Consider the following 13,137-nt stretch of genomic DNA (forward strand, 5'->3'; position numbering starts at 1 on the left):
CCATCTTTGATATGTGGAGAAAACTTTCTTAAAAAAGAACATTTAATGGATCACATAAGAACTCACACAGGTGTTGTGATTCTATAGTTAAATTCTATTCCCAGCCCGCTGGGAATTTATGTTTCTGATACTTTAAGATGTTTATTGCCCTCCCCGGTAGGGGTGGTAAAATATCTTATTTAATCAGATATTATTTCAGCTGTTATCTACTGTTTATGACACACAGTCCTACTAACTGTGTGTTAGAACAATAAATGAAAGGGTGATTCGAGCACTAATCATGGTCAAACAGTTATTTCTGCACATACATGGAATAAATTCGCCACAACTTCTGTTCAAAACATAAGATTTTATTAACAAAAATCATTCAGCTCCAAGTCAAACATATTTCAGTTTAACACTCTCAACTAAGACTAGTAAAACTCAACTAAACTAAACTAACTACTATGTACAAAGAGGAAGGGGAAAACGGTTGAAAAACATATTACAGTTTAAGATGGATTCTGTGTTTGAAACCAATGTTTATCTGGAAGAATTTGGAATGTGATCAAATTAGCTTTTCACTAATTTTAAAGAAATTGGAATGTTTTCAGACCAATTGACAATGCAAATCCATGAGGTGAATAAAACATTATTTGGCCAAATAATGTTTTATTAAATGATTTGCTTAATCAAGAACCAAAAACCTTTAGTTAAATGATTCTTTACCCTCTTTGAAATAGCTAGCAGCGAAGTTTCTCTGATTTTTGGAGGAAGAGATTTTATGAAAACATGGACGCTTCTAGCTGTTGTTTTCCAAATCAGCTTCAATTTCTCACGAGAAGAAGGAAATGGCAAGTCTTTTAGACAGTGCTCAACTTCTTGCAGATAATCCATTATGTTTGAGTGTTGACTTTCTGGGTCAAAAATATCAATGTCTTTGGCCAAGGATTCAATTTGTTGAATTCTATGGTCACTCGGTGGACCTGGCCCGTCAGGAAGCTGGTTCTGCTCATTAAGTGGTGGGGGGTTTTGAGCTAACCTTTGATGACACAATGGAGACTGGTTCTCCTCAGAGTTTTTCAAGGTGTGAACTTTGGCACTTGATGCTCGGTCAACGGAGTGTGAGACAGAGAATGGTGTGCATGGCTGTCCTTTGCAAAATTTTAAACCGCTTGAGTTTACCAAGTGATCTACTTGTTTCTCTCTGTCTGCGACACTACTTTGACTTTGAACATCTTCAGATCTATTTAGTGTTAACTCAGAGTTTAGAGACTTTGTATCTGCTTCAGGAGCTGTTCTCCTTTCGACTGGGGTGACCTCCTGCTGATTCAAAGTCTGCTTGCTTTGTTTATTGCATAGGTCCTCAGAGAGGGGGGTCACCTTTTGTTCTGAGGCATGGTCAGTCTGGCCACATGGGTCTTTGATCTTGTCAGCTCCTGACAATAAAATGTTTGCAGCACTTACTCTGTGGCAGATCATCTGATATTTGGCTTCTAACTCAGAGTACTGTTTAGCTTTTATTTGGGATTTAAGCTGATAGAGTAGCGTGAGCTCACAGAGTACATCTGTTATCAGAAAGTTTCCATTTGGGTTTTGAATTAAGTTAATTAATTCTTGAATCTTTTCTTCACATAGGCTGAGGTTAAAATTGTTTAGGTTATCCTGCTTTTCTGAAGATAAGTGGATAAGCTTTGCAACAATTTGTTTCTGTTTCCCTATGCCTATGGAGTCAATTATGTGCCCAGAATTGAGGATGCTTGGATCCATTTTCAGCTGATGGCACAAAAACACAAGTTATGAAGAAATTTCAAAAGAACACAATCCAGTCAGTACCCACTATACTCGTATATTTACATATACATATTGTAAGGACTTATTTTTATGTGTGTAGAAACGGGTCACAGGTTATCTTTAAACCTGTGATATCAAAGAAACACTTTTCTTTCAGTGTTAGAAATGCTACACCTTGTTTAGGATTTACCAGCTATTTTAGCGCATGCTTTACCTGTCTTTGAGGATTTATAAGCAGTTTGGCGCAAAGCTTACCTTTTAAGGACTTACAAGCAATTTTGCATATGCTTCACCCTTTTCTGTGATATCAAAGAAACACTTTTCTTTCAGTGTTAAAAATGCTATACCTTGTTTTAGGATTTATTAGCTATTTTAGCGCATGCTTTACCTGTCTTGGAGGATTTATAAGCAGTTTGGCGCGAAGCCTAACCTTTAAGGTTTTACTAGCAATTTAGCTTATGATTCACCTTTCTTTAAGGGTTTTTTAAGCAATTCAATTTGAATCCACCCCCTTTTGGTCGGGTAGGACCACAGATTAACTTACGTTAAATCTGGCAACAAATCTTGTTCTACACAATATAAAATAAGTGTTTAGGAGTCTTATCAGACTAATAGACTAAGGGATTTAGGTTAAATTTCGAGGCATCTAACCTATTTTGGACTGGAGGTGACTTTGAAATAGCATAACTTGGGAGTTTTCATTTTTGGGATGTGGTTATAGAAACCACAAATGGCAGCATCTAGTTATAGATGTGCATAAAATTTGGTCGAACAATAAGACTAACTTGGGAGTTAAATCTTTTAGTTTTAGTTGGACCAAAGTGATCAGATTGATTTGAATCATCTGAGTTTTGCTTTGAAGTAAAGTTGGTTATCACTAGCTGAAGAGATATTTTGGAGTTACTAGATTTAGTTAAATTTTCTATATTTTGATGCTCCAAGAATGTCAAAGGTTATATTTTCTTCTCATATAAGCTAAGACATTTAGTATTGGATTCTTAAGTTGTGAGTTTAAGATTTCAATATTGAGTGGTGAGAGCTGATGTTAATGCTTTCACACGGTTTTCAATAATGGTTTATTCTCATGTATGTGCAGAATGACTGTTATATTCGATGACCACCAAACTGAGACACCAATTAAATGTTACATTCAATGAGCCCAGTCGCATGGGACGCTAAATAAATGTTACAATTAATGGGCCCAGCAATCAGGGACGCCATATTTATGTTGTGATTCTATAGTTAAATTCTATTCCCAGCCCGCTGGGAATTTATGTTTCTGATACTTTAAGATGTTTATTGCCCTCCCCGGTAGGGGTGGTAAAATATCTTATTTAATCAGATATTATTTCAGCTGTAGTAAAACTCAACTAAACTAAACTAACTACTATGTACAAAGAAGAAGGGGAAAACGGTTGAAAAACATATTACAGTTTAAGATGGATTCTGTGTTTGAAACCAATGTTTATCTGGAAGAATTTGGAATGTGATCAAATTAGCTTTTCACTAATTTTAAAGAAATTGGAATGTTTTCAGACCAATTGACAATGCAAATCCATGAGGTGAATAAAACATTATTTGGCCAAATAATGTTTTATTAAATGATTTGCTTAATCAAGAACCAAAAACCTTTAGTTAAATGATTCTTTACCCTCTTTGAAATAGCTAGCAGCGAATAGACATCAGGATTCCACTAAATGACTCTTGGTCATACTTGGTAATGGAAATGTAATGAGCATCTGAAGAACACATGAACACTAATGTTATATCAGTGTTTAAATCCTTAGTGAATAAAGCTTGTCTAAGCTTTAGCAACAGCTCAACATATATTCCTGTAGCATAGCGTAGCATGCAGTCCATTCTTTAGCATCAATTAGCGTTGTCTTTACTCAGCAGTAAACACACGATATGATTAGCATCATCAAAAGACACATTGCTTGTTCTGTCCCTAATCATGCCAGACCTGCAAACCTTTTTCCATGTCCGTTTGGAAAGCTTGAGTTTCATCCAGTTTTGCAGCTCTGCAGTCAGGGGTTCTTTGTCTCAGTCTCACAGCAGGGGTCCCCTCAGTCTCACACCAGGGCATGCTCCTCGTCCAGTTTGGCTCTGTAAGTTCTGAAACTCAAGAGAAATGTGTTGCAAAAGTTCTGTTTGCAGCAGTTAGGTTCTGAAGAGTTCTGACTCATCCTTGATGGTTCTGGGGATCTGGTTCCCCTGGGGCCTGCATCTCCACTGTGGGCCACAGTGGGCCCCAGCTTTGAGCGCAGGAGCAGAAGCAGGCTGGATCAGACGAGGGAGAAAAAGTGAAGAGGCAAAAGAGCGAGAGACAGAGTCCTGTATGCTCTGTGGTTTTGTTCTGCCCTCACAGAGGGGGGGTGGTGGTTGGTCACACCTCTGTGACTTCCATGTGGCTGCTTTGGCTGAAAAAGGGGGGGCTGCTGAAGTCCCCCAGCTGTTATTCACCAAAGCTGTGTTTTCTTCTCTGGTCATCCTATCAGGATGAAATATGGACACTGCTTCCCAATGTCCAATAAGTATGTTCATGGCATATGGCACAACATAGGTAAGAAGATTTATGAATGTTTGTCCTGTGGAAAAATTTTCATAAAGAAATGTAGACTTCAAAGGCACATCAGAATTCAAAGCCACCTACAAACATCTTAAAAGCTTTCCTGTGTTATAGCGGTTCATCAAAAAATGAAGGGCTATTCCGCCTCTTTTCTTGCAATCTTAAGTGTTGTTAATCTTCCCTTCTTTAAAACCTATAGCAATCAAACCTTTTAAACCTGGTTTATATTTCTAAGTAGGGCTGGGCGATAAATCAAATTAAATTATTTCATGTTTTTAAAAGTCCACAATTTGACATTTTGCCATATCATTAAATCGAGGAAGTCTCTTCTTCTGCATTTTTTACTTGCACGTTTGCTTCTCTACGTTTTTCCTCCTTCCGCCTGATAGCGTGCTGCTCTGTTTACTCACACCATGGCCGATGCTCAATCTGAAGATTTGCTACAGAGAAAAGGGACTCGTGTTTGATCGATTATTTGGAAGTTGTTTCGGCTTTGACAAGGCCGATTTAGAGCTGTATGAAAAGTTGGTTTGTTTTTTGCAACTACTGCAGACCTTTGGTCCAGTGGATCTCTTCAGCCGTACATGAGTGTAGCTGTGTATTATATAAACATGAACTGGGCTCTCAGCAGCTGCTGTTTAACAAACCACCTACTTGCCAGAAGATCGCGCAGCCCTAATTCCAAGATAAAAACTGAATTTTTAAACCTCCCTACTTGTTCTTTGAAAGCTTTTTCTCCCTTTTGAAACTTCAATAGAGTCCTGGAAGGGCTAAATATGTATTTCATTTTTTTTTTTGCATCTGTCCCACATATTTACCGTATTTTCACGACCATAAGGCGAACCGTACTAAAAGGCGCAGTCTCACTTATGTGTCCCATTTCTGTATTTAACACACACATAAGGCGCACTGGACTATAGGGCGCGTTTTTTATATACAGGTACATGTCCTCTACTACCTTTAAATACCTCTACTGCGTATTTAAAAATACAGCGGGAGCAAAACTGAGTATGACTGTGCTTTATTCATGTATTTATTACAAAGTATTAATCTAACCTGGGAGCTGGCCGTGAGAGATGACAGGGCGCTGTGATTACTCCTAAATTAACTGAAAATCCTGAAACCTGACGACGGAATATGTTCGCTTTTATTACCGGTATCCTGGTGCCTGCAGCTAAAATTATTTAGATGAAAAACACCTGCCAGCCACCGCGGTGAACCTGGAGGCTGCCCGGCCTAGAGGCTGCTGATGAAGGGATTTCTACTGTCGGTGCACCGCTGGTATGTGGGGGTCTGAGCGCCTCCGACAGAAATAGATAATCTGGATGAACTGACTGCAATTATTAAGTTTTCAGGTGGACTTTCTCACTTAAAAACATATTAAAACTACTTTATTCACACTGATCACAGCAAATATAGCTGCAAGATTTAGATTATTTAGATGAAAAAACACCTGCCAGCCACCGCGGTGAAGAGGAGGAGACGCGCCCAGAGGCTGCTGTTGAATTAAGTTTTCAGGTAGAAAAATAGAGCGGGAGCAAAACTGAGTATGATTGTGCTTTATTCATGTATTTATTACAAAGTATTAATCAAACCCATCAAAGTCATCATCCTCTGTTTCTGAATTAAACAGCTGCGCTAAATCAGACATGCCAGTTTCCCCTTCTTCACTGTCAGAGTCACTTTCCGTGCCGGGCGGCTCCTCAGAAATAAGGCCGGCTTTTGCAAAAGCTTGGACAACAGAGCCAGCAGACACGTTAGTCCAAGCATCTACAATCCATCCGCAAACGGTGGCGTAACTTGCCCGGCGCTGCCTTCCACTTATACTGAAACTGTGGTCTCCGTCGGTCATCCATCGCTCCCACGCCGCTCGCAGCCTTACTTTGAACGGCCGCTTCACACCGATGTCGAGCGGTTGAAGTTCCTTTGTCAGACCCCTGGGATAACGGCGAGCACAGCGTTTATTTGTTTCACCATGTTTTTCTTATCAGCTGTGAGATGGGCACGCATGGAGTCACATATTAAAAGCGATGGTGATGCGTGGAAAAAACCACCTGGTCTCCTCACATACACCTGCCTCAGCCACGCTTTCATCATCTCCTCATCCATCCAGCCCTTTTCATTTGCTTTTATTATCATATGTCATCAGAGCGCTGTGTCTGTCTCGCTGTCAGCTCCCAGATCAGCTTCTCTGATTGGTTGATGCGGCGCGTCCAACAGCAAAACTTCAATTTTTCCATCTCGAGTAGCAGCAGCGCGTTGGCGGCGCGCTCCCGACGCGCTGCGCCTGCTGCTCAAAACGTGCTGCGGGACCTTTTGCTGCGTCTATACGCTCGTCAACCGTTGACTTTGCATGTAAACTCGCTGCTTCTGCTGCACCTGCTGCGTCAGGTTCACAGCGAGCACAGCATTAATTTGTTTCACCATGTTTTTCACATCAGCTGTGAGATGGGCACGCATGGAGTCAGATTAACAGCGATGGTGTGGTGATGAGTGGAAAAAAAAAACACACGGTCTCCTTACATTCACCTCCCTCAGCCACTCTTTCATCATCTCCTCAATGAGGTGGTCTCAAAAGTCGCAGTTGCAACACACATAGGGCGCACCGCACCAAAGGGCGCACCGCACATTTTGAGGGGAAAAAAAGACGTTTATTTGCGCCCTATAGTCGTGAAAGTACAGTAACCTGGCATAAGCCAGATATACGTGTAGTTAAATTCAGTTCCTACAACGTAAAAGGGGGTGTTAACTGTTAGGTCAAAAAATTTTGGTTAGTAAAAGAGAAACCGAGTCCACACAGGAAAGAGATTCAAGCAACTCCTGCAGGAGTGGAAAGAGCCCAACCTAACTTCCAACTCTTTCAACTAGGGCTGAAACGATTCATCGAGTAACTCGATTACAAAAATTCCTCGAGGAAATTTATCTGCCTCGAAGCTTCGCTAAATTTATTGTATTGTAATAAGCAATGCTGTTAAATACGCAGCACACTGGTCTAGCCGGAGGGTTTCTGTGTTGCACAACGCTACCACTTCTGTTAGCGCCTGGCGCGCTTGTGCTAAGTTTGTAGCTATGGAGGGAACCGGAGAATGCTCAGAAGGAGAACCCCGAAAGCGACAAAAAATGTCCAAAGTTTGGGAACATTTTAGGCTAAACAGAAAGGACAACACAGCGCAATGCATCCACTGCAAAGCAGAATTGGCGTACCACAACAGCACGACATCAATGTTGCAGCATCTGAAGAGAAAACACCCGCTACATGCATCCAACTCGTACACGGTTGCCAACAGGTAACGTTTATGTTCTCTTTGCTAACTACGTTGTGTTATAATCTGCCATGTTATAGATGTAAATTGAGGCACATTATTTTGCTAACGTTACATCTAAACATAGCGGTTACTTAACCGGGTGTAGTGTAAATTGTATGTGAGGGTGCAACTGAGAGAAATTATGCAGGACTTAATGTAAGTTTGTTAATAAAAATGCGCAGCAACAGATTACAGGCATAAGCTGAAAAGCATTTATTTATTGGTGTCTTTCCATCCTGAAAAGTTACAGTCTTTTCTTCTCGCTACTGTTATGTATGAATTAGAAATTTTTGATTAATATTTTTTGTAGTAATTCTATATTTGTTTATACCTAAGCAATCAAGAATAAATAATAGCATCGTTTTAATAAAAATAGCAACATTTTTGCATTTTATCATGACTAGTTAAGGCTGCAGAACTCTGTACAAACTCAAACCTTTACATTTAGACATTTTTATAAGCATATTTATGAGCCTGCCACTTTATTATTTGAATATAATTTAATATCTTATAACTTTTCTTCAGGTTAAAGCAAACTACTGTTACAAGTAAACTTTCTAAACTACAAACATTTAACTGTTAGGGATGCTCAAAAAGGAGATATTGGACTGATCTGGACTAACTGGTGTTATTGCAGATTTGCCAATAGTTTATTTTATAAAATTTTTTTATCCGATTACTCGATTAATCGTAAGAATAATCGATAGATTACTCGATTACTAAAATATTCGTTTACAACAGCCCTACTTTCAACGACCCCCCTCCTGCAGCCGTCTTTTATTAACAGAACATAACACATGGTTACAAACAGAGTATTGTTCTGAAAGTACAATTGATCAGGTCATAAGACAGGATGCTCTACTGACTGAATCATAAGACAGAGTGAAGCATCTCCTTGCTTCAATGTTTCATATGAACACACATTAATTTTATAATCATCATTGAATAAACCTAACATTACCTTAACCCTGTTTTTCTGAAGATGTTTTGCATTACCCATATTGTGTCTTAAAGGAATAGTACACCCAAAACATGATTAGCCTTCATTTTCTACTCACCCCCATGCTGAACAACACCCTGGAGTACTTTTTTGATATCTCAAATGCATCTGGAGATCTGGGAGGCTTCTTGCTGTCTGCTGACATTCAAATAATGGAGGTCTATGGCGCCCGAGACAGAAAGGTCCATAAAAGTCCACAAAAACGTGTCAATATTCCTCCATACTGCTCGTCCAATGTAATCCAAGTGTCCTGAGTGGGTAGCATCCAGAATTTACTCGAAACGAAGTCATTTAGAATGTTTTTAGAGCCTAAACAGTAGTGTATAGGATTTCCTAATAGCGCCCCCATGCGCGCTCACGATTCTACGGAAGCCGGCAGACCAAACCGGAAGGAAGTGCGCATTCAGCGTCTGCTCTGCCAATAATGCAAGCGTAGAAGAAGAAATGTGCTGTTTACCTGTGCAAAGAAAGAAACAACGAAAGAAAAATGTCTGAGGACTTCAGTGTTGAGGAAGAGCATGAGTTCTTTGCCGAGCTGAATGCGCTGGTTTGGTCTGCCGGCTTCCGTAGAATCGTGAGCGCGCATGGGGGCGCTATTAGGAAATCCTATACACTATTGTTTAGGCTCTAAAACGTTCTAAATGACTTCGTTTCGAGTAAATTCTGGATGCTACCCACTCAGGACACTTGGAATACATTGGACGAGCAGTATGGAGGAATATTGACACGTTTTTTGTGGACTTTTATGGACCTTTCTGCCTCGGGCGCCATAGACCTCCATTATTTGAATGTCAGCAGACAGCAAGAAGCCTCCCAGATCTCCAGATGCATTTGAGATATCAAAAAAGTACTCCAGAGTGTTGTTCAGCATGGGGGTGAGTAGAAAATGAAGGCTAATCATGTTTTGGGTGTACTATTCCTTTAAGAAGAGGTGCATTATGTCTGTTTACAATCTAGCTCTGAGAAGGTTTGCAGTCTAGCTCTGCACTGAGGTCAGCAAAGACAGAATGCTAGATATAGAGCTGGATCAGACCAGAATGGAATGGAGCTCTGGCTTTCTGGAATGCTCCTCCCTTTTATTTCGGCCTTCTGTGATAAATGTGTGTGCATATCCTCGTTAGGGGCTTATCCATAGAGTCACAGTGCAGCTGGTGACTCCACTGCTCTGAGAATGTTGCAAATACTCAGTTCCATCCCCACAGCCTCCACTCTGGGTCTCTGAGCAAGACCCTTAACCCCCAATTGCACAGCCGACTGCTGCCCAAGGGGATGGGTTAAATGTAGAGGTAGAGTTCTCCAGTATGAGATCAATAAAATAAAATAAAAAGATAATAATCCTCGACAGTTCAGCAAAAACAAAAAACAAAAAAAAAAAACTTAAAAAACAGTTTAAACATTTCTTTAATGGTGAAAATTCTCCAGGTAATCAGATTTTAAAGCCGTGATGATAAAAGTGGAGGTCCAAACCTCTCCAGATGATGGATAATCAAACAGTGTGTTATAACCTTATGTTGTGGTGTCAGAGCTGCAGTGCAGTCTGGGAGATGTAGTTCCAGTCTGTTTATTTGTAGTTGGATCAATGCAAGGAGGATTAAAGTGAAGCGTCTTTTTTTTAACCAACAATAGAAAATCTTTCTGCTGTGTTTGGCCCCTTTCTTACAACAATGGAAAGTAGTCAGAGTCAAAACAAATTGCAGTCACTTTAGTGAACAGTAACATGTTATAAATAAACCTTGAGAAAGAATCTGGTTTGTTATGGGAAGAAGCTATGTCTGGTCTACAATCATTCTCACGCAGAGAATGGTGTGGCCTTCAAGGTGAAAAAGACAGAAAGAGAAATCTAAATTTTACAACAACAACTCCAATAGAAAGTATTTCTGCTGTGTTTGTCTTTCCAGAGCTCCTTCAGGATTATATTGGAAAAGAGGAGGATTTCTCTGACCAGCAGCTCTGTGGACAGGAGAGGAATTCCAGTTTGGACGAAGAGGAACCAGAAGCTCTGCAGATAAAAGAAGAGCAGAAAGAACCAGAACATCCCTGGACAAAAGAGGAAACCATGGAGCTCCCCATTAGTGAGCATGAAGAGCAGCTTGTTCTGAAGCAGGAGACTGAAGATACAGAAGAGAAACCTTTCCCAAGTTTAACAAATGGAGAAAAAATTATAAAAAATGAACATTTAATGGATCACATCAGAATTCACTCAGGTGAGAAGCCTTTTGAATGTCTGTCCTGTGGAAGAATGTTCAAAAAGAAATTTAATCTTTATACACACATCAGAATTCATACAGGTGAGAAACCCTTTTCCTGTAGAATTTGTAAAAAGAATTTTACTGAAAAGGGTAGTTTGATTTCTCACATGAGAATTCACACAGGAGAGAAGCCTTTTTCCTGTACCGTTTGTAACAAGAATTTTACTGTAAAGGGTAGTTTGACTTCTCACATGAGAATTCACACGGGTGAGAATCCTTTTGTATGTCCGTCCTGTGGAAAAAGCTTCAACTTTAAGTCTCATCTTAATAATCACTTCCAAATTCACACAGGTGAGAAGCCTTTTGTATGTCTGTCCTGTGGAAAAAGCTTCACCTCTAAGTCTAATCTTAATATTCACTTCCGAATTCATACAGGTGAGAAACCTTTTTCGTGCACATTTTGTGGCAAACGTTTCACTCTAAAATGTGATTTGACTTCTCACATGAGAATTCACACAGGAGAGAAGCCTTTTTCCTGTACCGTTTGTAACAAGAATTTTACTATAAAGGGTAATCTGACTTCTCACTTGAGAATTCACATGGGTGAGAAGCCTTTTGTATGTCCGTCCTGTGGAAAAAGCTTCAACTCTAAGTCTCATCTTAATAATCACTTCCAAATTCACACAGGTGAGAAGCCTTTTGTATGTCTGTCCTGTGGAAAAAGCTTCACCTCTAAGTCTAATCTTAATATTCACTTCCGAATTCATACAGGTGAGAAACCTTTTTCGTGCACATTTTGTGGCAAACGTTTCACTCTAAAATGTGATTTGACTTCTCACATGAGAATTCACACAGGAGAGAAGCCTTTTTCCTGTACCGTTTGTAACAAGAATTTTACTATAAAGGGTAATCTGACTTCTCACTTGAGAATTCACATGGGTGAGAAGCCTTTTGTATGTCCGTCCTGTGGAAAAAGCTTCAACTCTAAGTCTCATCTTAATAATCACTTCCAAATTCACACAGGTGAGAAGCCTTTTGTATGTCTGTCCTGTGGAAAAAGCTTCAACTCTAAGTCTAAACTTAATGATCACTTCCGAATTCATACAGGTGAGAAGCCTTTTTCCTGTACCATTTGTAACAAGAATTTTACTGAAAAGGGAAATTTGACTAAACACATCAGAATTCACACAGGTGAGAAGCCTTTTTCCTGTACAATTTGTGACAAGAATTTTACTGTAAAAAGCAGTTTGACTACTCACATGAGAATTCATACAGGTGAGAAGCCTTTTTGCTGCACGATTTGTGGCAAACGTTTTACTTTAAAAACAGATTTGACTTCTCACATGAGAATTCACTCTGGTGAGAAGCCTTTTTCCTGCACCATTTGTAACAAGAATTTTGCTGTAAAAAGCAGTTTGACTAGACACACGAGAATTCACAAAGGTGAGAAGCTGTTCTCCTGAATGATTTGTGAACGGTTTTAAATGAGAAGGTAATTTGAGTATTCAGATGACATTTCTTCATGCATGATGTGGAATGATATATATATAAAAAAGAAAAACTTTGGTCCACATAAGTCACAGCAGTTAGACGCTACAGGAATGAACAGTAGAGGCGTTTTCCATGTTTGACTGGTGATAAAATGTCCATCTAGAAACTCCACCTCATTGCATGAGACACTCACAGGTTAATGGTCTTTTTGGAGAAATCCATTAATTAACAACTTTGTTTACATAGAAACTAGAACATATAAGGTGTTATATTGTAAACCTGGTAAATATTCAGGTCCTGGACGAATATGTGGATGTAAACAAATTGAATTATTTTGGGGCTGAGTAAATTAGATTTACATGGCAAAAAGGAAACATTGTCCTGACCAAATAAAAAGTTCAGCACAATTCACAATTTATTACTTTTTCTGTAATGAAGGGAATAAACATAATAAAGTGCAACAACAACATCTTGGTTACAAATGAACCAAGTTTGCTGCCCATACAACAATCGTTATAGATGTTTAAATTGAAAGAACTTCTACTAACCCTAATATGCCATTGTGGCATGGTGTGGCACAACCGTTTCTGGATGAAAACAGGCTTTTATTCAGATGAAAATATCCTCTGATGAAAATAAAAGCTAAGCTAGGACAGATTTAATGTGCTTTGCTCATTAAATAAGCCTTTGTCTTAATAATGTATTAAAGAAATCTGACTCTCCTCTAGAAGTGTGAAGTTTCTGCTTTTTAAAGATTTTTTGAAAGTATAATTTTATAATAGTTTTGTTCTTGATTCTGTAGATGTTCTA

General features: G+C 39.3%; 1 protein-coding gene across 1 annotated transcript; it reads left to right on the forward strand.

The window, feature by feature from the left end:
* Positions 1-17: 17 nt before the first annotated feature.
* LOC119783491 (gastrula zinc finger protein XlCGF57.1-like) lies at positions 18-12,958 on the forward strand. The gene is made up of 2 exons (XM_038285050.1): positions 18-70; positions 10,546-12,958. Exons 1-2 carry the CDS (start codon positions 46-48, stop codon positions 12,297-12,299), a joined length of 1,779 nt encoding a protein of 592 aa, XP_038140978.1. The 5' UTR covers positions 18-45; the 3' UTR covers positions 12,300-12,958.
* Positions 12,959-13,137: the final 179 nt, after the last annotated feature.

Source organism: Cyprinodon tularosa, unplaced genomic scaffold, assembly GCF_016077235.1.
Source record: "Cyprinodon tularosa strain WSP-4 unplaced genomic scaffold, ASM1607723v1 ctg2053, whole genome shotgun sequence".
Lineage (NCBI taxonomy): Eukaryota > Metazoa > Chordata > Actinopteri > Cyprinodontiformes > Cyprinodontidae > Cyprinodon > Cyprinodon tularosa.